The sequence below is a fragment of the Onychostruthus taczanowskii genome, unplaced genomic scaffold (genome assembly GCF_017590055.1).
Source record: "Onychostruthus taczanowskii isolate IOZ18803 unplaced genomic scaffold, ASM1759005v1 scaffold31, whole genome shotgun sequence".
Lineage (NCBI taxonomy): Eukaryota > Metazoa > Chordata > Aves > Passeriformes > Passeridae > Onychostruthus > Onychostruthus taczanowskii.
This window is the reverse complement of record NW_024500461.1, coordinates 1,569,288-1,596,627: the sequence shown is the minus strand read 5'-3', so window position 1 is coordinate 1,596,627 and position 27,340 is coordinate 1,569,288. Positions and strand designations below refer to the sequence as shown.

Below are 27,340 nucleotides of genomic sequence, written 5' to 3'. Positions count from 1 at the left end.
TACAGATTCTCTGTCGTAGCGGATAGTTACTGATCTGTGCTCTCTGGTTTTTTTCTGGAGGTCTGGTCTTTTAGCTGATCGGGGTTCTTCCATTGCCCTTCCTCAACTGTTAGGAAATTTGCCCTGCTAACAAAGCTAAGATCTTCATTACATCATAATGGCTGGCTGTGTGCTTTATGGGGATTCTTCTGGGCTCTACTAGCTCATATCTTTCTTTTTATTTTCTTGCTATGTTTTATGAACACTTTACAGATTTTAAAAGTAATATTTGAAGGACACAATGTACAGGTGTAATCATATGACAGGTTGTGGTTGTTACACTTGCTGACTTTTCAGTGATGATAAGATGTAAAATGTTGATTTTTAAAAAATAAACATAGGAAAGCTATATTTTAAGGCCCCAGGAAATGTCAAACAATTCTAATTTTTATTAAAATTACAAAATTTTATTAGTAGTGTTGTCATGGTTTTCTCATGGTTTAAATTTGGGTTTTTTACACTAATCAACAAAATACCTCTGTTTTGCAAACCACGTCCTATGGTTTTTATGTATGCATTCGTCTGTATTTGCAGTTCAATGTACTAAAAAGATTGCTTTTGTCTGGATCTGGAGTTTTTCATGTTCCTGTAGAGGTGAGACAGAAAAATATAGCCAATATTTATCCAGTGATGCTTTGATGTTAATTCTTTGACTGTTTGAATAATTGTTGCTAGAGTAGTATTTTACTCTTTTTATTACATTCTTTTCATTGCAGTCAGTGAAGTCTGTGCTCTTGAATATAGTATTTTAAGCTGTGCTGTTGTCTCAGTTTTATATGGGCATGATAATTATTGTTACACAAGAAAATCATGTTCTTCGCTAGGTAAAATATCTGTGTGCAAAGAAGCAAGATTGTAGGTGTCAGGATACCCTTTCTTTCCTGGACCACTCCTTGGTCCTTGCTGCAGCATCAGGAACTAGCAGCAGCATAGCAAAGAAAACAGGAGTCATGGATGAACCCAGCTGTCTCATTTTCCTCAAGTTGTCTGGTATAGACAACTTCAAGCACCTTTGTCATTATCTTCAACAGATTTTCAACATCGATTTCTGTTTATTTTCATTAAAAAGATGTAGCTGTTCCAACAGACTCTGTGAGGAAATTTGGTCTGATTTATGCTTCAAGTAGCTGAAGGGAATGTTGCATATGTAGAAAATAAAACAAAAAGTTCCCAAAGCTTATTTTCTTCTTGGAGCATTTTAAATTCAGGCTTTCTGTCAGTGTGGTGTTGAGTTTTAAACCAGTGTCAAAAGTGACAGTTTAAAACAGTTTTAAAAGTTTTTGTGATAAACATGCTGGTTTAATACAAAAAGACAAATAGTCCTGTGTGCTTTCTTCACTTGCAAAGTTTTATGTTTAATTTACATCAAAATTTGTTCAGTCTTTCCCTTTAAAATTAGAATTTAATATCATTTTCTAATGTACTCTTCTTAATACTGTTTCTCATGGAAGTTTTTTTGGAAAGACTGGCTTTTGTACCTCTCAAACTTATGCAAGTTGTCAAATGTAGAAATCTACATTTTAACTATTTACTGGAGAGGAATAACCAGTTTTATTTATGTGCATTTCATCCTAAGATAGTGTTAAGGAATACATTCAGAGCAGGTAGCTTGGTGTGCGGGTTCAGTGCCTGGGGGCAAACTCAGAAGCAAGGCAGGAACCCACAGCCCCCAGACTGCTCCACTTGGACTGTGAGGGTATAAAATCACAGGGGATCCTTTGCTCAGGGTCCCTCCTCAGACTCACCAGGTCAAAAAGTTTTTTTTTCTATTACTCCAAGATTAAATTATTTAAAGGAATAATTTAAAGGTGGACAGGGATCCAGGGCACAGATGATTTCCCTGCCCTGTTGCAATGCAAAAAGGTGAAACCACATCTAATGTCTAATGCAAATAATAGTTTTCAATCCCATAGATACTCTAATTTTCAGATTCTTTCAGGAGAAGTAAAAAAAGAGACTTCTGGTTCAGGCTTTTCCTCACCTACAGCTTCTTATTTGTTTTGTATGTAAATGCTTCCACTCATCTCCACTGATATTCTCCACCTTAGGTCTGTCTTTCCAAGGTATAGTTTCACTGCCTGCATCTGCCACTGCTCATTTTTCAAATTATGTTATTGTGAAGCTGAACTGATTTCTGACATCTGGCTGTTGCCCAAAGCATTTTGAATAACCAAGAAAAAGACCAAAATCTTGTTAATTTGTGCTTTATGCTGCTTGGCAGCATCACAATCACTCTCAGTTCTTGAAACTGTGTAAGTTGTGAATGTATCACTGCACACTGTATGTTTGGTATTTGATGCCTTTTGGTATCTCAAACTGGGAAGGAGATATTTAAATGCAAAGAAAAATACTGTACCTGAAATCTGTGAGTTAGGCTTCTATACTCACATGACTAAATGAAGCAAAAGCAGCAGAGTGCTTGGAGACATTGTACATGTATCCCAGCTTGTTCATAAAAGAAATATTCTCAGAGCTATACTTGCAAAGTGCCTAGCAAAGCTAGTGGGAATTTATAATATGGATTATTTTAAATAATAATTTCTTTAAGTCAGCAGGATTTTATGTGATAGCCCTGACCTATTCAGGGCCTGAAAAGTGCTGTACAGTGAGACAGATTGCTTGGAAGCTGATCCAACAGAGTAGCATTAAATCCCCAAGGAATTACCACTATCTATGCCTGTGCCATTCGTATCTTCAAGCTGAATTTTTTCAGCAGGATCTTATCTAGAAGAATAAACACTTAAAAGAAAAAAATCAGACTAAGAACAGTTCAACCAAAGTGCTTTACAGATTTCAGATATCTGTGTATCTGTACATATATTTTCTCTTGAGGGGACAGACTATGAAAAAATTGTGTGTTAACAGTGCTAGCCATATTTCCTAGGCTTGTAGAATGAGGTTATAGTTATAAATGAGGTACCAGTTGCTCCTTTTTGTTTGCTCCCAGTCACACAGAATATCTGTGTTCCTTAGTCCTCTAGAGCCCAGACAGAACAGAATGGCTCCCAGGGGCTGCATTCTGCACTCACCCAAGGGCACATTTCCTTCTTCTTACCCTGCTTCCAGGTGATCAGAGGGCAAACTGTCCCTCTGGAGGAAACGATGTGCTGGCACATGCCCTCAGGAAAATGAGGGAAATATGCATTACTGCAAAACAAGTGATTCACTGACTTGTTTTTTCTTTATGTCGAAATCTGAGGAGTGAAACAGGAACAGATTTTGAATAGGCATCACTGGGCCTTTGTGGGGCAGTCAAAGTTGTATGAGGCTGTAGAGATTATTGGATTTGGCTTTGCTGTCTGCTGTAGTCATACAGTAAGAATGACTACAGGACACAAAGATTTCAAATTAGAGCAAGTATGATTCACTTTGTTTTGAATGTGTTTCTTAGTTTTGTCTTTAACAGGACTCTGATAGTCCCTGTGATCATTGTGAGATTTCTCTCTTTCACAAAATCTGTGGGATTTCTGAGATATGTATAGGCTCCTCAGGTGTGCTCGAGTTCCATCTAACCTGGATCTCTCAGCAGGTCTTTTCTCCAAGGATCATGTTCACAGTTTAGCAGCAGTCTTAACACAACTTCCTAAACAGTACTTGTCTTTTTGCAGGGCAGTGTGTAGATGTGTGTGAACTGCTGTTCTCTTCCTTCCTCACAGCCTGGAGAAGAGAGATTAGTACTGTAGGCTGGGGGCAGGTCTGGTAGCTGGTTGATTATAGGAGCAGGATTTCAGGAGTGCAGGAATACACTGTAGGTGTCTTTGGTTGTTAGCTTATTTTCTCTTTTATTTTTCTCTTTCACTCCCCCCCCCCCTTTCCCCTTTTCCCTGCCAGTCATCAATAAAATGACTTGGAATTGAACGTGGAACATAAGTATCAGAGAGTTCACGCTTCATTAGGCAGAACAAAAGAGTAGTCAGCATGATTTCCACAGACCTAGTTTGAAAACCTATCACTGAAACACTGTCTGGGGTAACCCAAAAAAATGTGTCTTGTATTCCATAATTGTGCGATATTCTTATAGTTTCCTATTTTTATACCATATGGAATTGCAAAAAGGACATTGGGGTGCTGGAGCATTTTCAAAGGACAATAATGCTGGCAAAGGATCTGAACCACAAGTCCAGTGAGGGAGCTGTAGTTGTTCAGCTTAGCTATTTGAAGGGAGGTTACAGCCGGGGGGATCCAACTCTTCTGCCATGTCTCAAGTGAAAGGATGTGAGGAAGTGGCCTTAAGTTGCTACTCCTGAGGAGGTTCAGATTAGATATTAGTAGAATTTTTTTCCCTGAAAGAGTGGTTAGGCATTGGAGTAAGCTGCCCAGGAAGGTGGTGGAGTCACTGTCTCTGGAAGTGCTCAAGAAGAGCTGTCTGGCTTTGGCATTTGGGGATATGGCTGAGGGGTGATTATGGTGGTGGCAGGTTGTTGATGGCCAGACTATATGATCTTGAAGGTGTCTTTTAACTTGGATGATTCTGTGCTTCTGTGAAGAGAGCATGTCCTCTGTTTTCTGTACTTGTAATAAAAAAATACCAAAAAAAAAAAAAAAACCAACAAACTTATTGTCTGAGAAGACTTTATGTGGAGGAAATTATGACAATTGGGAAGGAAAGGCAAGGTAATATTTTTTAAATTTTTTGAGTAGGTACAATTCAGACAGTTCCTTTTTAGAGTCTTTTTATTAAGTAATTTTTTAATGATGGAATACATGCCTGAATTATTTCTGTGCCATGGTAAAGCACAACGGCTCGATCTTGAGATGTTTTAATGGACATATGAAGTCAAACTCTGCATCTGTGTTCACTGTTCTAAATCTTTATTCATTGTAATAAGCATCTCCTACAAGAATATTGTAGATATTTTGTAGTGTAAATGTATTTTGACTGTGGTGATTTTATTGAAATATTTTTAAAGGGATTAATCAAAGAATAATCAGAAAATTCAGTTAGTTTGATACAGGTAAATATATTTGAATCTTATTTTCTCTTTAAAATGCTCACTTAATGAGGTGCTAGCTTACCTTGTTCTGTCATGTAACAATACTGTGGCAAGTATTGCCACAGACTCTACAGACTCCAAGGTCTATCTTTCTACATATTAGGTTTTAAGGAATAGATCTTGCCAGTTTTTGCATGTAGATTTCACTGTGCAGTGATAGGAAGTTCCATGTTGTTCAGTGGGAGTGCTCCCATGGACGAAGTGTGTACAGGTGGATATTCTCAGTTCAGTCAAAGAAAGAACAGAGACAATTTCTCCCAGGCTGAGCCTGGGAATCTTAGATGAAAGAATTCAAACAATTATTATCTCTCTTTCTGTAACGGTTGTTTATAGTTATGGTTCTTAACAGCCTGCTATTCATAACTACAAATAATGTGAGATGTTTTCTAGTTTGAGAGCAATCTGGTCCCATTTAGCAAGTGAGACTATAAAACTCTCCGCTTCTTGCTAATAAAGGATTCTTCCTGAGGCTTCTGATCCACGTGAAGACTGGAGTCTGTCTTTCTGTCCCTGACTCAACAGCATCACAAGTCAACATAAACACCAGAGAGCTATGTTGATATAGATAGCTTATAGGTGGTTTTTGCTACTTCTTTGTACTTTTTTTTTCCCCTGGAGACTATCATCATCAAACATATAATATTTATTATGCATAGTGTGTGTGCATACATATGTTCAAATATTGCTCCAAGGGAGACTTTTTTTTATTTCTGAGAGCAGGATTATAGTGATTTTCTAGTAAGAAGGTTCCACTTGTCTGAAATCTATGTTATAGAATCAAAAAAACCTGGGAAAGATTCTGCCCTGATTTATTCAATGTGGTAACAAATTAAGTTCATTCAGTGAGTATCTTTGAATTTTTCAGTGGCTTTCCATACCGCCTATTATAAAATCTGACTTTCTTGTATATTTTGGATGTGGCCTTGAAATTAGAGCTGTACTGCTCATATCATAACTGAGTGCAGGATTTCCTGCTTTACCAGAACTTTGACTGGGGACTTGCTAAGAAGATTTGGATTACAATATTGGTGCTTAGGAAAATATGTTCTTTTTCATGTAACCTGGATAGCAAGATCACTTGTAAGCCCAGTGTAAGTAACTAGTTAAAAATGCAGTTGCTTCATGTTGTAAGGTTAGGAATACCAGTGATGGAATTAATGAATTTTGACCTAATTCTCAAAGGTTAATTTAGAGAAATTAGGTAAACCTTCATTTAATTGTATTGGTTCCACAGAAACTGGGAATTATAGTGTCATACATCCTTTGTCACTATTTCCATCTGCTTGTGAAAGGCAGGCCAGTTTGCTGCATGTGTGCCATTATTTGTGATTATTGCCTCACGTGGTCTTGGGAATTCCAGGAGGTGTACCATGGCTGTGTATGCACCTAGGAGAGGGCATTTCATAGGTAATGCATTTTCTGAAAATGTTTTCAGATGTGTCACAGCCTCACACAAGGCTCTTCTGTGTGGAAATCCAAAAGAAAGATGAAAAGGAGACTGGAAACATTTCTGAGTCCATCAGTAGGACACAGCTTGAGGATCTGTCCCGTGCATGTGGTTTACAGCAAATAGTAACCAAAGTGCTCATCCCAAGCAAGAATATATGCATGTTCTGGAGATTAATTTTCAGAATTTTGTCTCCCTTTTAACCCTATTTTCTCCTCTGCCGAACTTTAATTTTTTCCTCCGTTAAACATTTTCCAAAGGAGAAAGCCCAAACTGCAATAGGAAGTGTCATTAATATTAATTCAAATATGTTGTAGTTACTAAGCTACGAAATACTAAGTTGATGCTATACTATTAGATGCATTGCTGAATGGAATAAATATTTCATCAACATGCATGAATGGGAATTGCTGCACTCCTTACAATGCATAACTCTTTCATAGATTTTTGAACCTCCAATGATTGCCAGTAAAATCTTCATGACAATGTGATGCATTTGCCTCAACATACATTGTTTGAAGAAAAACAATTTTAGAATTCATGCACCAATTTTATACTTTTAATGGAATATTTTTATATCACTTTTCTTACACTTGACCTTTTGGATAGGAAAGTACTACAGCTATAAGGAAATAGCCTTACAGCATTGAACACTCATTTCCAACTGTGTTAAGTTTCCCAAGAGTCAAAATACTGGACTTAAACCCCATCAGCTGCTAGAATTGAATTAAACAGAATTAATTTTATACCTTTTGTCACTGTCTTTTGTGGGTCTTCCCCGGTTTTACAAGGGGAAAGGGGGGAAAATTGTCTACAAGGTAATTTGAAAAATTATGATAAAGTTACTCAGAGAATATTGCTGTTACCAGTGATGAACAGCAAGAATAAATTAGTTACTGGAGCTCAGATGCAGCAGTCAAAAGTATACAGTAGATCTACCTTTTTAAACTTAAGTGCAAAATTATCAGAAAAATCATATATCAGACATATGGAAATGAAAATGTGAAAAAAATTGTGATTTATTTACTCATTAATCCAGATGCATTTGTTTCAACATTTTTTAGTAGTTGTATGTGTGTGTGCATATATATGCACACACACACACTGAGATGTAATTTATGAACCATTGAACGATGATTAAAAAAAGATGCACGAGACTGAATGGGTAAAATTTATAATGTGTGTGTTTACTTGTGCTGAAGTATTGTTTATTTAAAACAGTGCCATGCTGATATAATATATATTGTGTTTTCCTTAAAAAATTCTGGAACAGTGGTGGAGTAAATACATCTGAACATGATACATAGATTAACATGAAGTTGATTTGCATGGAAATTATAGTTTCCAAGGTTGCTGCTCTCTATAAAGTGAAATAGCTTTTAAGTGAAGAGAACAGCATTATAAAAATGTTTTCAAATATTTAAGGCTGTATATCTAAAGAAGAGAAATCTGACAGAAACAAGTTTAGAACTTGTCAGCATATGGGGAGTTTTTCTTAAAATTCAAGGGGTTTTTTTTTAAATATGCCTGCATAATTCTCCTTTAAAAGACTGAAAGTTTAAAAGTATTTCCACTATTTAAAACTGTTATAAATCAAAATGGGAGGATCATTGCAAATTTGTAATTTGAAGGTAAATGGATGTGGATACCTGCCTGTGGCTGATGTTAAATATATTGATAATGTGCACTTTTGTTTACTGCAAAAGTAAGCTGTAATGTACAGTCAGGCTGAACTTCTTCAAATTATAATAGTAAATTCACTGTAAAACACATCTTTCAATAAGTTGTGTTTTCCATATTTTAAGAATACTTGCATCCAAAAATACTGTCATTTTGCCTGCTTTAAATACCAGGTTTACTCTGTTGAGTTAGTAAAGAATCACAGAAATAAAGCTTAGGTCAATATTTACTTTTAGAAACTCTTAAGCTCAACTATAATTAGCATGAACATTGTAGGTATTGTTACATATGCTCTCAGCAGTGGAAAGAAATTGTTTAAAGGTTTAGTCTAGAAATGCTGGGTTTTTTACATCCAGAATTTTCAAAAATGTTTGCTGTTAATTTCTTTTGAAGTAAATTCTGAAATCTGAAGAAATACCGCCTGGTCAGATTGCCTATTAGTCAAGATCTGTCTAAAGAAAATTGTTATTTATTGGGCTCTGCAGAAATAAATTAGAAAGTTATAAAAAGGAGGAAAAATAGCATACAATGCTAAAATACATTCTTCAGAAGCTGAAGGGACTTCCAGATTTTTTAAATGCAGATAGCTCTAGCAGATAAATTGTACCTAATAATTTGATAGGTTTATTTATTTTGATTTTTTTATGAGACATTTAAATATGGGGGAGAAGGTCCTACTTTCTTCAAACCTCAAAAAACAGGTAAAATTCTTGCTTTATGTAGAGACCTCAGGTAAAATCAGCCATGGAGCTGGGATTATTTCTCCCTGGTTATCAGACTGTCCAGTGCTTCAGAGACCACTTGTGTGAACACAGTGCAGAACACCAAAATGCTCTACCATTTGGTTGTTCCCAGCACGTCATGAGCCAGGAGATGTAACAATACTTTCAATTTCTTTATGTGAATTTCAGTTGAGCCACATCAGTGTTCTCTTGGATAAGCTTGTTCGAATGATCGTGTTCATCTGTTAGTATGGTGTAATTTAAATGTACCGTAGTTCTGTACAAAATTTTGTTCCATTCAGCAGAATCTCTGTTGCCCCCTTTTGCAGATGACGGTTGCTGCTGGTACGAGCATTGAGAATAACATTCAAAGGACCATATCCTGCCCTAATGTATGTTCAAAATATCTTGGTTTTTCGCGTAATTTTAATGTGAAGCCTCCTTATGTGAATTTGATCTTTTGTTGCCCACAGAAGCTTGTGCATCTCGAGGTTACTTCACATTGTGTATTTCAGGGTCAATGAATATTGTACTACAAGTGAGGTCTCAGCCTATCAAAATTCCCAAATTGCTGTAATTTCTTTCTATACAGTTCAATGGTGCAGCTAAATAAAGATGATGATAATATATTCATAGTTCCTTCTGCATTTACCTTGCTTCCCAGCCAGCTCAATGCTCCTGTCAGTTGAAATCAGTAGAACAGCAACAGACAAAATGAGGAAAGCAATGAGAGGCTATATTTATTTCTACTTAACCTTGTCCTAAATTGCATTTTGATATGAAGATGTGTAATAATAAATGTGGAAGGAAGGTAATTTCATTTTCATTACTTAGGCAAATGTATACTATGACTTAAAATAGAAGGATGGAGGAGTTATTATTGCTTATGAAAGGTAGAATTAGTGATATATCTGGTTAAGAAAAGAAGCAAATTATTCACTTGTAGTATAATAAGTAATTTGTCTTTTTAGACCAAAACTATATAGATAATGGAAAGTCATTGGAACAAAATTGAACACTTATGCATTAATGGGGAAACATTAATGAAAATTGGGATGTACACTTGAGGAAAGACTGTGGCTCTGACTTTTATAGAAGCTATTTTTTATCATGTAATGTGTTTACTAATTTATTTTTCAACTAAAGATTATCATATTTATAGGGGAACTGGCAGACGGAATTCTGAATAAACACTTCCATCCCCTTAAGTTCTTTGAAGATATAGAAAATAATCAAAGAACAAGCACAATCTAGTTAAAGTAACTAATATTTAAAAGAGAAAATGCTGTGATTTAGTATTGGTAAGAAGTGAATTTGTCCTCCCTATGTGGGAAAATAATTTCAAACTAGTCTTCTTTCTGGAAAGCGCTTTTAAGGGAACACAGAGAAATTCTTTACACTGCATTCTTTGAAGGTACTGCACCTGACCATCTGAATCATTGTGGATTTCTGCATACATTTCTGGAATAGATCATTATTATAAATTCTTGGCTATATTTTTGTACTTTTTGATTCCATTTTCACACTTGCTTCTGTGCAAAGGAGAAACCCTTCCTCAACACATAGTGTATTATTAATCTCCAATCTCTTCTGGATTTTCAGCATGACTTCAGTACAACTTTAGTATCCCAGTTTGCAAATTGTACCATTTGTAATGGAAACTAGTGATATAGACAGACAATATCTAGTAATATGGAAAGACAATAATATGGCAGAAATTGAGCATGGGAAAATGCACTATTTCAAATTTAATTATAGAAGTCCATGCTATTATTTCAAAATGGTTTGTGATCTTTTAATTTTCTTTGAGCAACCTGCTCTAGTGGAAGGTACTCATGCCTGTGGCAGGGGGTTGGAACTAGATGTTCTTTAAGGTCCTTTCCAACCAAAAACATTTTATTATTCTATGATTTTTGAATTTATAATTAAAAATGACCAAAATTTGTTATTTATAAAAGAATCCTGTTCAGAGATAGAATACAATCCCTATCAATATCTACAAGTGATCCAAATGCACTTGAGCAAGAGCAACAAGTGGAAATCTGAACAAAACCTTTCATCCAGCACCTTGCAGGGAGGACAGGAAGGCAAGTTGGTTCTATTTTACAAGTACAAAATTAAGCAAATAATTTCTTTTATTCCATTCAATGCCAACCTCACAGTTACCTGTGTGAACCATAGTTTTAATGGTGGGCATTAAGACTGTCAGATCTGCAGCTGAAATTGTTTGAATGCATGGTAAATTTTCAATTATTGGGCTACATTATTGTGAAATGTTTCATGTAATTAATGTGAATAGCACAACTTTGTATTTCTGCCTATTGTAAAAGGGATAACTACAGAGGATAGCCTCAAAACCATAAAATTTCCAATCAGTATGTGTTGCACTGGTTCAACATTTTAATTACATGGCATTAGTAATAAGTTGCAATCAATTATAAACCTCAGTTACTTAGTCAAAAAGGTACAGCTTTGTGGACATGTTCCCACATATTAAGAGTTCTGTTGCTCTGTGAAGTTTACACCTTCATAATTATAGATTTAATTTACATTTATTCCCACATAAACTTTCTGTTTTCTATTTTTCATTATTACCAACTGGTCATGCAGCAGAAGCTGAGGGAAGAAATTGATATTACATACAATAATAAAGTTCTTTGCAGATTTTTCTCCTCTGTATTGTTTAGTAGGATATTAACTGCTAGGTTTGCTGTCTTTCATGCCAGATATCCCAAATCATTATTCTGTTTGTCTAGCTATCTGTGTTTCTTAATATATTGGCCTTTAAACAACCACTCCAATTGCTGTATACTTCATAAACACCATTGCTTAATAAGAATATTAGTAGATATAAGCTTAAAGTACACCTACATGATAAAATGGCTGGATGAACATTACTGATGGATGTAAAGTCACTTAGGACAGCCTGTCATACTGAGCTATCTCAGTACCATGGCATGATGACAGGAAGCAGTGCACAGACAAAGACAGGGCACTTTGTATGCAGACCCATTGCTGTGGCTGCCTGACCCTGAGCTTCTGCAAAATTGCAGTGCTAATGCTTCTTTTCTTTACAGCTCTTTAAGGTCCACAGTGAAAATGTAAACAGCAAAATACAAAACAAAATTATGACAGATACTAAACATGCTGTGTCTCTTTATTCAGAAGAGAACTTGAATCTGTGTTTTTGTAAAACAAAATTGAGCTATATAGTAAATTAAGACATGCTTCACTGTATATAATTGGAAAGAAAACTATTGAATTTTAATCAAGTGCAAGCACAATTCATCTTGTTCTTGAACCATCAGCTGTAACACTCCTCTTTCATGGAAAAGCCACATTTGTTTTGTCTAAAGAGATACATACCTTCAGAAATTCTTTGAGCTAGTCAGAAGTTTCAGAGTGTAAGTACTCTGAAATGCTGGGTCTTTTGAATTCCAGCATATGTGATTCAGACTGTTTTTTTGGGTAGACACTTTTATTCATTACAAAGCTTGATGTGCTTAAATTTTTAATCTCAATTTTTTATTATTATTTTATAGCTTAAGCCAACATGTAGAGAACATCTATAAACATTTTATACAGGAGCTCTGTAGGAAAACAGCAATTTGTTTATATTTTGTCAAATTCAGCAGTTATGCAGCATCTTATAAAACTGCTGGTTTTCATCCATCAGCAATCTTAGTTCTTTACACTATATCAGAAAGGTTTTTGAGAGGGTTGCAGTTAGGAGGGGGCAGAGGGTGAAAGTGTTGGTAATATACAGATGCCTTAAAATATCAGCATACTTCTTTTCCTCCTATACAAAAATAAAACTCTACTTCCAAGGTTTTTTTAACAAGGATTAAATTCTGCTTTTTTCATAAGTTTGTTCATTTGAATAAGTTGAGCATGTCTTTTCCTTAAATTGTAGCCTTATGCCTTTATTCTGAAGCAGATTTTTTTTTCCCCATGTTGGGAACATTTCTGAGATCAAGAGGAAAAAGTACTCCAGAACTGCTACAGATAGGAAGAAAAAACTCAGATGCCAAAATGTAATTGCAGGCCTCCAACCTTTCTCAGACTGTTATGAAAGCACCTTGAGCTTTCAGCTCAGCTGCTTCAGCTCATTTTCCACCTTTATAGAAACCAGGGATTTACGAAACAGTGACCTACCACTTGAAGTTAGAAACCCATTTTTGTGTGGTCACCTGGCACTTTCAAGCTTCAGACCCTCTTGACACATAGGTGTGTTACTTATGTCCATGGAAGGAGAAAAATTGCTGGGAGGTTTCTTTTCTCAAGTTTTTCACAAACTCCATAGTTTCAAGTCTTCGGGAGTTCCTTCATTCACAAATAAATTTGCAAAAGGAAAAGCATTTTTGATTTTTTCTCAGTGACAGTGATTGTACAGCTCTGTATTTCCAGCATGGCACGAATGTTTGGCCCTCACCTTTCACTTCCCTGCCACAGGGCCAGCAAATCTCCCTGTGCAGCCAAGAATTTCTGCTTCTGCTCTCGTGACAGGCGACCAACTGGCAGGTCTGCTGCTGGGCCAGCTGTGCCAAGTGTGTTAAATCAGGAGCTAGAAAGAGACAGCAGCAGTGCTTTTCAGCTGGGGAGATGTACTGCTGGCAAGTGAATGCCTTGGCAACAGTGGGGTGTCCTCATCCTCAAGTATGTGGCAGCACCCTCCTGGCAGTGCTCTCACATGCACAGCATCGTGTCCTGGCATAGCTTTACAAGCATTCTGACGCCTTCCCATGGCACTTGGCCTGACTCGGGCCCAACGCATTGATTTGAGAGATTGGAAAGTGCAAAAATGGAAATCAGGAATTCAGAATTGTAGCAGGATTTGCAAGAAACAATTCTCAAATGATATCTAAGTTATTTCACACCAGAGACTGTAGCTCCCTACAGCCACAGGAGGAAGATCTAGATATGGAAAAAACTATGCTTTGGGGAGAAGAGCGTGTTTTCATTGGTTTGGTAGCATTTTTCCTTTGAGTTATTAGTGAGAAAATATCTTAGCCCTATCTCCAGAAAACAGGTGGGCAAAATCTTTTCATGGCAGGGATCTAATGTACAGGAAATAATTTTCTAGATAACAATGATACTTCTAGATACTTTGCTTTACTCTCTCCTGCAATTTGCATTTATCTTGCAGAAGAGGGGTACAGAAGAGATATCACCAGTTAATGGTAGGGAAATAACTCATTTGGCAAATGGCAGTTGGCAAATTCCTTTGAAAGAATAAAAGAATGCCATCCATGCCAAGATGTGTGAAAAATAAATCAGCTCAGATTGAGATTATTTCTGTGTTTAGAAATATGCAATGTTTATGGTGTACAGCTTTTGCTCAGTGAAGCTGGGAACTTTTCTTGCTGCTGTGATGCTGTTGCTGGAAACAAGGGGAGGCAGAGGAGGAAGCTCTCCTAGGGGAGAAGTTCCTTGACCAGAATAAACAAATAATTAAATTGAAAAGGGCAGCCATGGACTGGAAGGGGGGAAATAGTTGTGATTCATTAAGCATGGAGTGTGGAAGCTGGTGGGGGATCAGAGACATCAGTGGGAGCTGGGGCTGCTGTGTGTGGGGGAGGAACAGATCTGAGAGGGAGGAGAAGGAAGTTTCAATAGCACAGTTCTCCAAACTGAAAAGGCAGACATTTTCATGGAAATGTGAAGTTTTATTGGAAAGATGTCTCAGAGAGGCCTAAAGTGGGACAGTGGTGCCCCCTCCTAAGGCATCTTGAGTTCTAGCAGAGGAAACTCTGAATGATGGTATAATAGGTGGCACTTGGCATGTGATCTGGACATTTCTAGTTCTCTGTTCAGCCCAGATTTGATGCTGTATGTCAGGCATATCTAACATGTTGATGAGAAAATGATTCATTCCACTTTGGGAATTTATAGAGGTTGTATTATCAAATATACTTGTGAACTCCTTAGACTTATGGATTAGTTCCAAGTCAGTGAAATAATCAATGTCACAGCAAGCTATATACTGCACTTAATTAAATATTTTAAGGGAAAGGCCCTAACTGCTAGTTCAACCACTCAGGTCTCTGGTAAGAGCTTGACTTCTAGACAACAGTAATCCTGGTACTGGCACTTAAATAACACTCTTACACACTTCCAAAATCGCCCTTTTACTGTAATTATATATAGCAATGTATTACATTTTGAGTGGTGAGATGGAAATTTTGTTGTAATTGTTTTCCCAGCCAATAGTTCTGGTTTATTAAATTGCTAATAGTTGTCCTCTAGAAGGAGAAACAAACATGCCCCAAGAGAGAAAAGGAATTATTTCAAAGGTCAGTATTACTTAAGCATCTATTTCATGCTTACAGCAGACTGGAGTTAGAAGTAATTGGAAAGTGTACTGATATTGCAAGTGACAGACCAGAGGAAAAAGCTTGCAACAAAGATTGTGTCCTGAGTTTCCTTGGTGCCTCAAGGAAGTGACTGGCTTGAAAATGCCCAAATGCTTTATACAATAATGATGGAATATAATATTAAGGCAAGGATTAAACTTGATTTCAGTTTCCCAAGTCTACCTAAAATACAACATAGTTATTTTCTTTGAGCATTAATGACAACCCATTAAAAGAAATTTAGAGAAACTCTCCTTTCAATGGTGCATTTGTGTTCTCGTACGGCTACAATATGAAGTAGTTTGTTTGCAAAAAAAAAACCAGAAAGGACAATATGATCCTTCTGTAGATTTTGAGTTTCCCTTGACATTTGATTTACACCATTTTTATTTCATTCGTATGAAGTAAGCCTAGTAAGTTACCTAAGTAGTGATGAAATGAATTTTGCAACTCTCTTCTGATTAAAATATAGATGCTTTTTAATCAAAGCAACTAAAACAAGCCCAAAAAGAAAAACACAAAAAACAAAAAAAACCAAAACCAAACAAACAAAAAAAAACCCACTCCCCAAAAAAAACTTCTGGAAAATTTATCATTCATCAGTTATTTTTGTCTGATTTTTCTTATATCTAATAATTGTATTTATTACATAAAATATTTATTTTTGATCTAGATAGCTCTATTCCCCAGATTAGACATTTTAGACACCAAGCAATATTAAATTGCTAGCATCATCTGGCTTCTTGTTGCACTACTCCCTGTCTTTTATTTTATGTAGGAAAAGGCATAATTATAGGTTAAGAGAGAAATGTGAAGAGGCAGGTGATTTGAAATGAGATGTATATTTAATAGTGAAACAGAAAAAAAAGAAACACATTTTGGGACAAGTGAGCAGAAAGAAAGCTAGTGAACATACTTCTAGCAGGGCATCCTATGATCTGCCTAGCTTTCTCTCTCTTAAATATATACTTTTATATATGAATAGGTTATTCCTGAGAAAAATAATGCATAAATTTTACTACCATGACATCTTTTGATTCATATTCAGCTATTTCTTGGCTTTATTATTATTGCAATTGGACTCATTGCATATTTTATTCAAATGGAAAAAATAATCCTTTTCTGACCTTAGTTTAAAAACTTCTTAGGATTAGTCTGCCTCTGTCTAAATTTCTGGTTTCCAAGTAGTATTAATATAATTCTGGAAATTGGATAGTAAGAAATCATAAGAAATTTTACATAAAGTAATTAGTGTCTTCATTTTTAAATACTAATTTTAAAAAACATCATTGAAGAAATAGCCTTATTTCATTTTTTCTGTCCTCTCCATGACCACATTCTCCAGATGAGGATCAAAACCAATTTTTAAATTTTGCCATGGTTTATGGATTCAGCTAATGCTGCACTTGAGGTATAGATAGATCAATTTTGAAGAATTGAATCAGCTAAGATATTTCAAAGTATGGATGTTGGCTTAGATTTAGATGCAGAGCATGTGCTAGGAGGCTGGTTTCCTTTCATAAGTCCTTGATATCTTCTTGTCATGAGATCATTCTGTGCCTCCCCTTGAAGGGCATGATCCCTGCTAGGAGCAGGGGGAAGGGAAGCAAAAATGTGACAAGATTATAAGCATAGAAGCATAACTGTTTCCACTTTGCAAAATTATCAAAGAAATAAAAATAGCTTGTGCGCATCACCAGAAAGTCTTACTGGGTTTCAAAAGAGAGAGAAGTAGCTCTAAAATGGTCTAATTTTTCTGGTGAATTATGTAAGTAATTGAGTGTTGATTTCAATATATTTTGCTCATTTTTGTCAGATGAAAATTTGGCCCTGGTCTCTTTGACCCACTATTTTGATAGAGAAAATCATTAAGAAATTAATTAAATGTAATTAGCTTAAGCTTAAGGTCTAATTCTTCTTGCAGTCATACAAAAGGAGTTTTGCATTTTTATTTAGTTTCAGAAGAATTTTTGACTTTTTTTTTTTCTTGAAAATATCATTACCAATGCTTTATTAGGAACTGTAATCTTTGAAATAGTTATCTTCTTAAAATTTCACCCTCCAATTTCATAATGCGTTTTGATTTGTTCCATAAACAATGTCTTTGATATTTCTTTTAGAGCAGATCAAGACAGATAGAGAACTAACCACTTTAACTCAATTGATTTTAAAATATTTGGTAAACATCAATATTTATCTTGGAAATGAATAAATTTTGATTGATAGCTATATTTGAAAAGATGCAGTTTTTCAGCATGTATTTTTTGCTATCAGATCCAGTTAATCAGTATGTGAATTACCTGCCTGGCTGTTTAAAGGAACAAGAGTTTGTCATAGATTGCATGGACTGTAGATGGAAAATCTGTCACGGGTCTGGGCAGTCACCTGGTAATCTTTCCTCATGGTATTCTTTCTTTTCTCACACATTTAGATGTTTTAACTGAGAACCCAAATCCAAATGAAATTTGTAAAAGCAGATGAAGGGTAAAATTAAGATTAAGAGGTCAGAATCTGTTTAGTATTTCTGAATTAAGATTTAGGATGTGATCTCTGTGACATGGTCTGTCAGTCTGGTCTCATGACCGCCTGCCCAAAAGTAGTGTAGCATTCCTGATAATTTTCCTGTCTAAGATCCCTTTGGGAACAAGACCAAGCTGTTAGAATGGTAGAGTTTCAAGATCTCATTTAAGTCCAACTCCAGGACCAGCTGTCCAGGTGACATACACCTAGGGATGGTTTCATCATTCAATAGATTTAGTTACTTATATAAAAATATGCCTTAAGGGGATAGTTCCTTTCAGGAACTGTCTTGTGGCATAATTCCTTTTTAGTAACTGTGGATGTGTAAACTGTATTTGTATTTTTTACAAATACTCCAGAGGTATCCCTGAAGGCACATGATTCTCTCCTTTTCATGGCCGTGCCTTGAAATACTCTGTTCCCACATGACAAAATTGTGATATTTTTGTGGTTATTCATTTATTAGTATGTCTGAGGAATGGAAAAGGTTTATACAGAGTTCTGTGGAAAATTAAATTTTTATGAATAACTGGCCACTAGCAAACTGCTTTCATTCTTTACTCTAGAGAGGCAGCTAAGGATGAGGTCTTCTTTATACTATCCCTGTCACAGCTCGTGTTACCATGCACTCTCCAGCTGTAAACAGAGCAGATGGAGTGTTCTGATTGTATAAATGAACTTATTTAGCCTGAGCAGAAGCATGTGCCCAAGATCAGGACAAGGAAAGCAAGGTAGGGGTCAATGCTGTGGCAAAAAACCTGGAAATTCCTAGCACAGTGAGGGAGCCGGGGACTAGAAGGCCCTGCAGGACATCTTGAGTCTTAAATATCAACCAGATGATACAACAGCCATCTGCAGAGTAGTTTTTTGATTCTGCCACTCATATGGACAGCTCCTGCTGCAACTTGGGAATTAGAGACTGTTGCTCTTTGCATATTTTAGTTTTATTCCCATTGGTTTCAGTTACTGTTCATGTCTTTGCCATTATTTTGTTTGCTTGCTTTCCTGTGTGCCGTTCAATGCACTTTTAAGAGCTGCTTCATTTTGCTGGAAAGAAGACCTTACTGTTCCTCAGAAGAAGGAAGAATGCATTTCCTGTGTTTTTAATCACAATGTTATTTTGACATAAAGATTAGCATGGCCCGTGTTGGTGGTCCAAAACTCTGTAAAGGAGGTGGCAGCAATGAAAGCACTGAAGGAGTGCACACACACCACAGAATACAGACCCGGCAAACTCTAGATGCTGCTGTATGAAAGTGTGTCATGCAGCTCTCCAAAGGGGTTGCTATTTGTTTGTCAACCCAGGTGGCTGTGATGTCTGTCTTTTCCCATTCCAGTTGATTTACCAGGAAAATTGATTATGCATTATGTAGCTGAAGCCAATTATCTGTCATGTTGTCTCTACCTTGCCCCTCTCAATTTCCTGCTTCTTTTTTATACTTAATTTGTAACTTCCTTGAGAAAGCATGTATTTTTGTGCTTTCACACAGTAGGATGAAATAGGCCTTGAGGTAGGGTTTCTAGTGCAAATTTATAAAAATTACTTAATAAAAAATATTTTTTTTCTTTACCTGAAGTGTTATAGCATAAGAACTGAAGGGAAAGTTTTATTATTTTCGCTTGGATCAGCCAAAGACAATGCTCAGTATATTTGACCTCAATGAGAAAGTGTTTCCAAGTATTGTACTGCTGATGGCAAAACTTTCCAAAGCTCTGTAGGCATGGGATGATATATTAGGGTCTATTAATATTTTAAAACTACATGAAAGTACCAACTTTGTGTCAAGTTTTGATAGTTTAGTTCTTTCCCCTTCAAAAGAGGTTAACTAGTGGACTTCTAAGCGTGACTGACTTTTGAAAGAGACATCTGAAATCATTACACTGGGCAATTCTGGTTGCTGGAAGGGAATGCATAGGTTGAATTCAGCTTAAACCTGTTGGTCTCTTCAAAGTCACTTTTGCTTTTTTCTCAGTATATATAATAATTTATAATTGTTGGGTTGAACCATATATACAGCTTCCCGATGCTGATTTGGCTCAGGAAAATAAGGTTTTCTGTTATTTTAGGGAAGTCCATGTACACAATGAGGTGACTCTCAACTGACACAGCCATTTATCTGCAATAAAGGCCACCCACTGGCCCCCTTGGTGTTGAGGTCAATTCCTATATGATAGCTGTGGCTACTTCCAGAATTTTTTTAAGCTTCATGGGTTTATCATCTTTGTCTGTCTTCTCTGAGCTTCATTTCAAAGTAGAGGTTCATTGATTGATCATGCAGAGTCGGCAATATTGCAAATTACAACAAATATTCTTGTAAGAACAAAAACAGAGCATTAAGCAATTTGTATGTGCATTTCTCCCTTTTTCCTTAGCAAGTCCAGTTAACCACATTGAGATAATAAAGATGAAGTTTCTAAAGTTCATGGTTTTGGACAAGTATTCTGGAATACAGAAGTCCTAATAAGAAAATTTCAACATATAAAACAAAAATTATGATACTGCACAGAGTAAGGGTGAAGAAGGCATCAATCATATTAATGATTCTGTCCATTACCTCATTAGCTCTCTGATAACCAAACCAAAGATTTGTTTTTAAATGTTTTATAAAGATATCCATTAAATACTATTCACTTATTACACAGGAGGTCTTCAGAGAATAATGTAAAGGAAATTTAATTAACTTTTTATTTAAACACTAGGATACGTGTAAGTTCCTAGGCATAATGGTATCTGAAGATCTAGTGAATGCTGCATGCACGTATGTTCATACAGTTTTACATAAGCTATGCAAAACCAGACAAAATTTTTTAAATCTCCACATGATTTGTAGAAAAAATGAAAATCAATTTGAATAGCACCCCAAGGCAAAAGAGAAAATAAAACTTTATGCAAAGCTCAACATGATCAGAGGGCAAGGATGTTTTCAAGTATTTTATTTCTACAGTCATGGGCTCACTTGTCTGTGTATATAAAGTGCAAAGAAGGACAGCCTTTTTATGCCCTCTGTTATTGCAAAATTTCCACATTCCGTTCTCATGCCTGAGAAAGTGGGGTTTTTTGAGCTGAGAAAGTATTTTGATATGATTGCAATGCTTTGGGGTTTGGTTGTGTTTTTTTCCATAAAGATCTAAGGGGTAATGAACACTGAAATGCTGTCACTTTAATTATTTTAGTTTGGTTGTTTTTTGTTTGTTTTTTTTTTTTCTCCACTGAATGCAGCTGAAAAATAACTCCAAAATGTAAAGAATTTAAGTACATAGAATACATTTCTTTCCTAGGGGACAAGACATATATATTTCACTTTAGATAAAAATTACTTTCTCATAGCAATGCTAATAAAATTACAGATAATAAAGGCTAGAAATGGAAATTCTAGACAACACACAGCTTTACAGAATATTGAAAACCAATTGATTTTTAAAAAATAAGAAAAGAAGAGGGTGCTGCAAGGTGTTATCTCCAGTTCTGAAATATGAACTGATTTTCTTGCATGCCAGTATTGCTAAAATAGATGACTACCTACATAAATATCTTTAGGACTTTTAGTAATGTGATGGTTACATGCTAAATATAGCGCAGGCAGCAAGCGCTTTGGCACACCAAGTCAGCTTTCCAGTTCATCAAGCAGGTCGAGGCACCACTGAGGGCTCTGCCCAAGTTTACTGAAGGATTCGTTACCTTTCCAAACTGGGTTAGCACCCAGGGAGGGACTTTTGGTGCCGGATGACCCAGAGATGGTTTACAGACAAGCCGTGAGATAGCTGTGTACGTGTGAGAGAGCTGAGGCTGGGCTGAGTTGTGGGTGCATGGCTACAACTGAGACAGTGCTTTATGGGGCAGTGTTTTATGGGATGTAGGCATCTGATGGAAACAAGACACTCTGGAGTCTTCTGCAGAGACTACTGTGTTTCTTATTCCTGGGATTCTTTCATTTCTCCTTGTCACAGCCCTTGTCAAACATTATAAATTTACAAGTACTGAGCTAGGTATCTGCCTGAAACAGAAATATCCCATATATTTTTGCTGTATGCTAAATACTTTCTAGACAATTATCTTTTTGTGATACACAGATTTTAGGGCTTCAGACTGAGAGGATTATGGCCCTAAATCAAAGTTCATGAAGTATAACATGATTGATGTAATTAGCTGTTTTCCTCACTACACTGACTAAGTCCCAGTGGGTTTTTTTCACTAGTGGGAAAGCGCATGCATTCCTAAAGAATGGAGAAATGGTGAGGTATCATTTTCTGCAGGATTTGTGTGACTATTGTAATCTAGGTCTAGCTTTTTTATGAGATTTAAACATATCTGGTGGGAATATTTCATCGTTTGTATGTGTACATTTGTGATTGTGCATGAATTTTGCTAACATACTGCCTTAGAAAGATAATTTTTATTTTCTATCCCCTTCATATGACTCCATCATATTTTGTGCTGGTAGCTGTAATCCTAAACAGAGCTTTCCTGAGCAGAAGAGCTCGAAGTTGTCACATATACTCTGTCCTGAACATTATCATGTGTGTTTGTTTAGTTATCAGTAGACACAATGTAGTAAAAGGGAACAGATGTAACTTGAATTGGTGATAATGTGGTAGGATAATGAACTTCAAACAGAAACAGGAGCTCTGCAGCACCTCAAAGGCAACTAGAGTTGTTTGAAGTGTAACTTTAGTTTACAGCACTAGACCTGGATCAGCAAATATGATTTCGTTTTCAAAGTGATTGTCACACTTCAAACAAACCCAGCTGTTTCTCAAGTGTGTGTGTGAAGATTAGGCAGCAAACCTTCCTCTGACACAGTCTTGTAGTAAATATTTTAAATAGAACCTTTAAAAATTAATAAATCTCTGTGATTGTCAATTTCTGATTTTTCCTTTTTATGGAGAAACATGGATAGTGTTAGGTGGAGTCATCTAAATTATATGAAAAATGAACAAAACTTACTTGTATTTACATATTACTTAGTGTTTATGTGAGGTGATCATACACCTACTTGGGTAGGACTGGCAAATCATGCAACAAAACTCATGGATGTGCATGCATTTATCATCAGAACAGATAACTCTTCTTAGAAATCATGGACTACATCCCAATTTTGGGGTACTGTTCTTGTGGAAGTCATGCTGTTCTCCTGCATTGCACAGGCACTGTCACTGCCTGAATAAATAACAAGATGTGGATAAAGATGCATGGATTGTCTGGGCTCTAAGCAGAATCTGAGCAGAAATCTGCCTCTGGACCACCTGCCTGCCCAGTGGGCAGCTAAAGAATGTATTGCTGATGAGGCTGTATTTTGATGTAAATGTCCTATTTATTGGACACAATCACTGGCGTCCTACAGAACTCTTGATGAGCAGTATTCTTTCTCATGTGTTGAACTACTGCTCTGTTCTGATCTGGTTATTAAGAGATACCTCTGCTCAAATTAAAGTGAAAACAAGATCACGTGCCAAAGTCAATAATGAAGATTTTATTAAACAGTAAATGTGAGTGATAGAAACAGGAGGAGGAGAAAGGGAGAGCAGAGAGAGAAAGAGAATTTGAAAACCTCAAAGTGTTTTATATCAACTACCCTATAGTCTTAAAAAAATAGATGCCAGTGTCTGAATGTTAACATTTTAAGATGTTTTATTCTTCCTTTCTTTCCAACAAAGGCACAGAGGTTCATAAGATATTTGTTGCTTATGCAGTTTCTAATATGGAATATACCATTCCTTAATTTGGTTTTCTTGGCATCAGTAACTACATTGTATATTTTTCCTCAGAACAAAGTCTATGTCAGTAATTACCAGTTCATCATATTTCCTGATGAAGAACATCTGTGACTAATTACCTTGCTTTCATTACTGAAGTTTTAATATATTATTGCAACAGTATAAACAAAATGAAAGATTGCTGTTAAAAATTTCAGTGTATGAAACAAGATTCAGTGTATATCCCAAGCAAAATTGGGATTGCTTCATGAGATACATATTTGTAATTTGTGATTAGCTAACTCTTAGCTGTACTGACTGGAAAGAGGGCAAGTCAATATATGAAGAAAAAGTCACATGTTTTCAGTTACCAAACAGAAAGCAGATCAGTGAAATCCATGAATTAAATTATCTCCAGCACACACATCAATGAGTTACTATCTGTAAATACAGTATATTTATTATGTATACATGTACAGTGTATATGTATACAATATACATTGTAGTCATCTAAGTTAAAGGATCTGCAAATAAAGTGGAATTCACAGCTGTGAAACCATATATATAGGTTCATTGTCATGGACTCAAAAAATGGAAATAACTTCCAAATGTCATTTATGCCACCTTTGGCCATTGCAACAAGACCCTAAGCCCTCACAGACATTCACCTCAATTGTCAGTGAGAGTGTGTCACCACACTATTCCTGCATGGCCAGCCTTGTTGCTGAATTATTCTTGCAGAGGGTTTTCCTAACGCTGCACTGAACTACTCTGGCAGCAGTTTAACCTTGTTGTGACTTGGGACACTTGTCTTCTTGTCTTCCCTAAGAACCAAACCCTCATAAGGCTCCAGGTGAGCACTAGCACCTAAAGGAATGGGATAATTACTGCCAATTTATATTTTTTATTTTCAACATGCTTTTTTGGAGGGGCAAGAGGAATGGCAAGATTATTGTCCCCAGGGTTACAATTATGAAATGATCCCTGATCACCAGTTTTATTTGGGAGTTTTATTTATTTCTCACAGTGAAGCTTTAGTTCTATTGGGACAGGTCAGACCAGAAGCAGCCATCCAGAGTGCAGAAGAGGTATTTTTTCCATTTGTCTTTATCAAAACCCTACAGAGGGAAAAAAAATAGGAATTATAAGGTGCAGTTCCTTGCAACCCAAAAGATATAAATGGATATAAAAGATACAAATGACAGATCAATCACATCCTAAACGTGCATTTATTCACTTTTGCTGCTCTTGGGTGACCAGCTTGGATATAGAACATCTAATATTTGCATCCTTAAGGATCCATTAGCAATTATTTTTGCCAGGGAAAGATCAAATACAGATTATACAAAAAGATCAGTTGGTGGATAAAGTCATTTAGTAAATTCCATAAAAATCTTTATCTGAAAAAAAAACTCCAACTTTTTAACTTCTTTTTTTTTTTTTTTTGTTAGAATCTAGTATGATTAACACTCTGAAGTTTGGAAGTTATTAAAAATAATAGAATTAAGCACGTTTGCACTTTCTTCATCCACTTTTTCTGTTGTTTTACACTTATTAAATTCATGAAAAAATTGGAAACTGGAAAATTGAAAACTGGAAAACAGCAAACTTCTGTAAGAAAAATTAAATACATTTAAGGCATCAAATTATTTAATGTTAATTATTTGATATAAATTCTGAAATGGTAAAAAGTATGATTTTACTGTGTAAAGAAGGTTTGGGTTCTGAATCAGAACAGGGAACTTGCTGACCTATTAATAATAACTGAATGTGTGATCATGGATAAAATTTACCCAGAGACTGGGTAATGCTGAGAAAGCAGGGAATGAGACAAGTGTCAGGACAGTTACCCAAAATGAGACAGAAGAAAAGGTCGTGCTATATTTTGTCAAGTTTGCCTGGAAGAAAACAAGTTGCTCTGGGGTGAAGCAAATTGAAGCTGGGAAAGTTTGGAAAGTGAGTCAGGGATGCTAAAAAACAACTAGACTAGGAATCTGGAATTGGCACCAAAAAAAGCTACACATTCCTTATCCAACATCATAATAGAAGACATATTCTGTTTACTGGTAAGTCTGTGTTGCTTCTTATAGTCACCCTTCATATACCCTCTCTGTCAGGATTTATTTTAGGTTATTTCTTAGGGCCATGTACTGACCTCAATCTGCCTTATAATGAGGGTTGTATGTGTGCATTGATATGCTGAAGCCATTGTACAGCCTGTGAAGCACTTCAATAATTTGCATATTGTCCAGGCTTGTTCTTTTTATAACTTTCTGTTTATTTTAAATTTGGAGGGGGAAAAAAAGTAGAATGGTAAGCATAAAATCAGACTGTGCTGACAGTGGGAGGCTATAGTCTTGTGTTTCAGTGCAGCAATTTATTGTGTGCTTAAGCTACTGCTCTATGACCATTTCACATCTTAAATAATTAAATATGTGGAAAACTAAATAATTGATCAATTGGAATAAAATTTTTCCCCTTTTCCATAAAATTATTTTTAAAATTAGTCACAGTTTGTCATTTTGGACCATATTTTGCTATTTTTATTTCTTGATAGATTAAATATTTTTCAACTGTGGAGGAGTAAATTGTCATCAGTATTTATGCAGTATAATATTTAATCAATAAAGGCATATTGGTATAAATATCTTTTATGCTAAAAGACATCACTTGAAAATTATGATATGCTGTAGTCTGCAACACAGCTATATCTGCAAATTATTTATTTACTTTTAGAAAAAGAGTATGAATATCTGTAAAGCAAAGGCATTAATTATTAAAGGGAAAAAAAGTTGATAGTATAATTCCCCTTATTATATAGCTGACTCACTTCCATACTACAGTAGTATGATTTAAGAAAAAATCTCTACAGTCGCAACTGATGACACTTTCATCCCATTTCTGGAAAGTGTGCTGCCATAATGTGGCACATGAGTAATACTTGCACAAAAACCAGTCCAGTGTGTATAGTAAAACTTTCTGAATACACATTGTAAGCCAGTCTGTATTTCATCCTACACTGTATATAAGATTGAGTGTTTTAAAAGTCACACACCTGAATTACACATTCAGCTTTATTGTGTTTACAGATGTTTATATGAGTGATGTTTTATCCCATCCCTTCTCAGTGCTAGTCTGACAGATGTTTAACTTGATTATAGACCCTCTGTGCCTCAGTGTTCCCATCAGGCAGGAGCAAAGCACTAAAGACACAATTAGTGCTATTTGAAAGTTTAGCAGGGTGTGTTACTGTCATTCACTGTGATACCTGTTCCAAACCAAACCAGTATAGTTTACATGAGCTCAAGACAAGAGACCTTTAAATTTTCAATCTGCCTTTTTTAAGGGGAAAGAAAAAAGACTTTAAGTTCATTGTTGTTCATAAATACAGGAGAATTACTCATTTGGTATAATTGGATTGGCTCCATTATAATAAAAATATTAACAAGTATTAGAAAGCTATATTTTAATAATCATTAATGTATCTGCTTTTTTTGAGGGGTGGAGGCTGTCAAGTCCTTTGAAGCCTTAAGCTTTTATCAGGCTTTAACCTGATACTAAGGATTACAAATAAATAACGTGAATTTTTTTGTCATCTGCTATCTTGTGCTTGAGACAGTTTCTTAAGCTTTTTTCAACTTACATCTCTTATAATCTGAAGAGTCTCACAGAACACAGGAAATTCTAGATTAAAAAAGAAAAAAAATCTGTTGTTAATTTTATTATGCCTTCCCCCACTCCCCCCCCCCGCCCCCTTTTTCTTCTATTTTATTCTTCCTGTAAGTGTTTTAACAGACTAATACCTGCTGGGTGGACATTATTCTTCAGAAGGCGTTAGATCAGTATTTTAGAGTTCAGTACACAACACATAATCCAGATCACCAAATCTAA

The 27,340-nt window shown here is 35.8% G+C and overlaps 1 protein-coding gene across 1 annotated transcript in view; it reads left to right on the top strand.

The window, feature by feature from the left end:
* Positions 1–27,340, top strand: part of PPFIA2 (PTPRF interacting protein alpha 2) — a 286,176-nt gene that overhangs the window by 137,182 nt on the left and 121,654 nt on the right. The window contains exon 3 of the mRNA XM_041409731.1: positions 9,212–9,274. Within this exon, the coding sequence (XP_041265665.1) occupies positions 9,212–9,274 (63 nt within the window). The remainder of the gene's footprint in view (positions 1–9,211; positions 9,275–27,340) is intronic.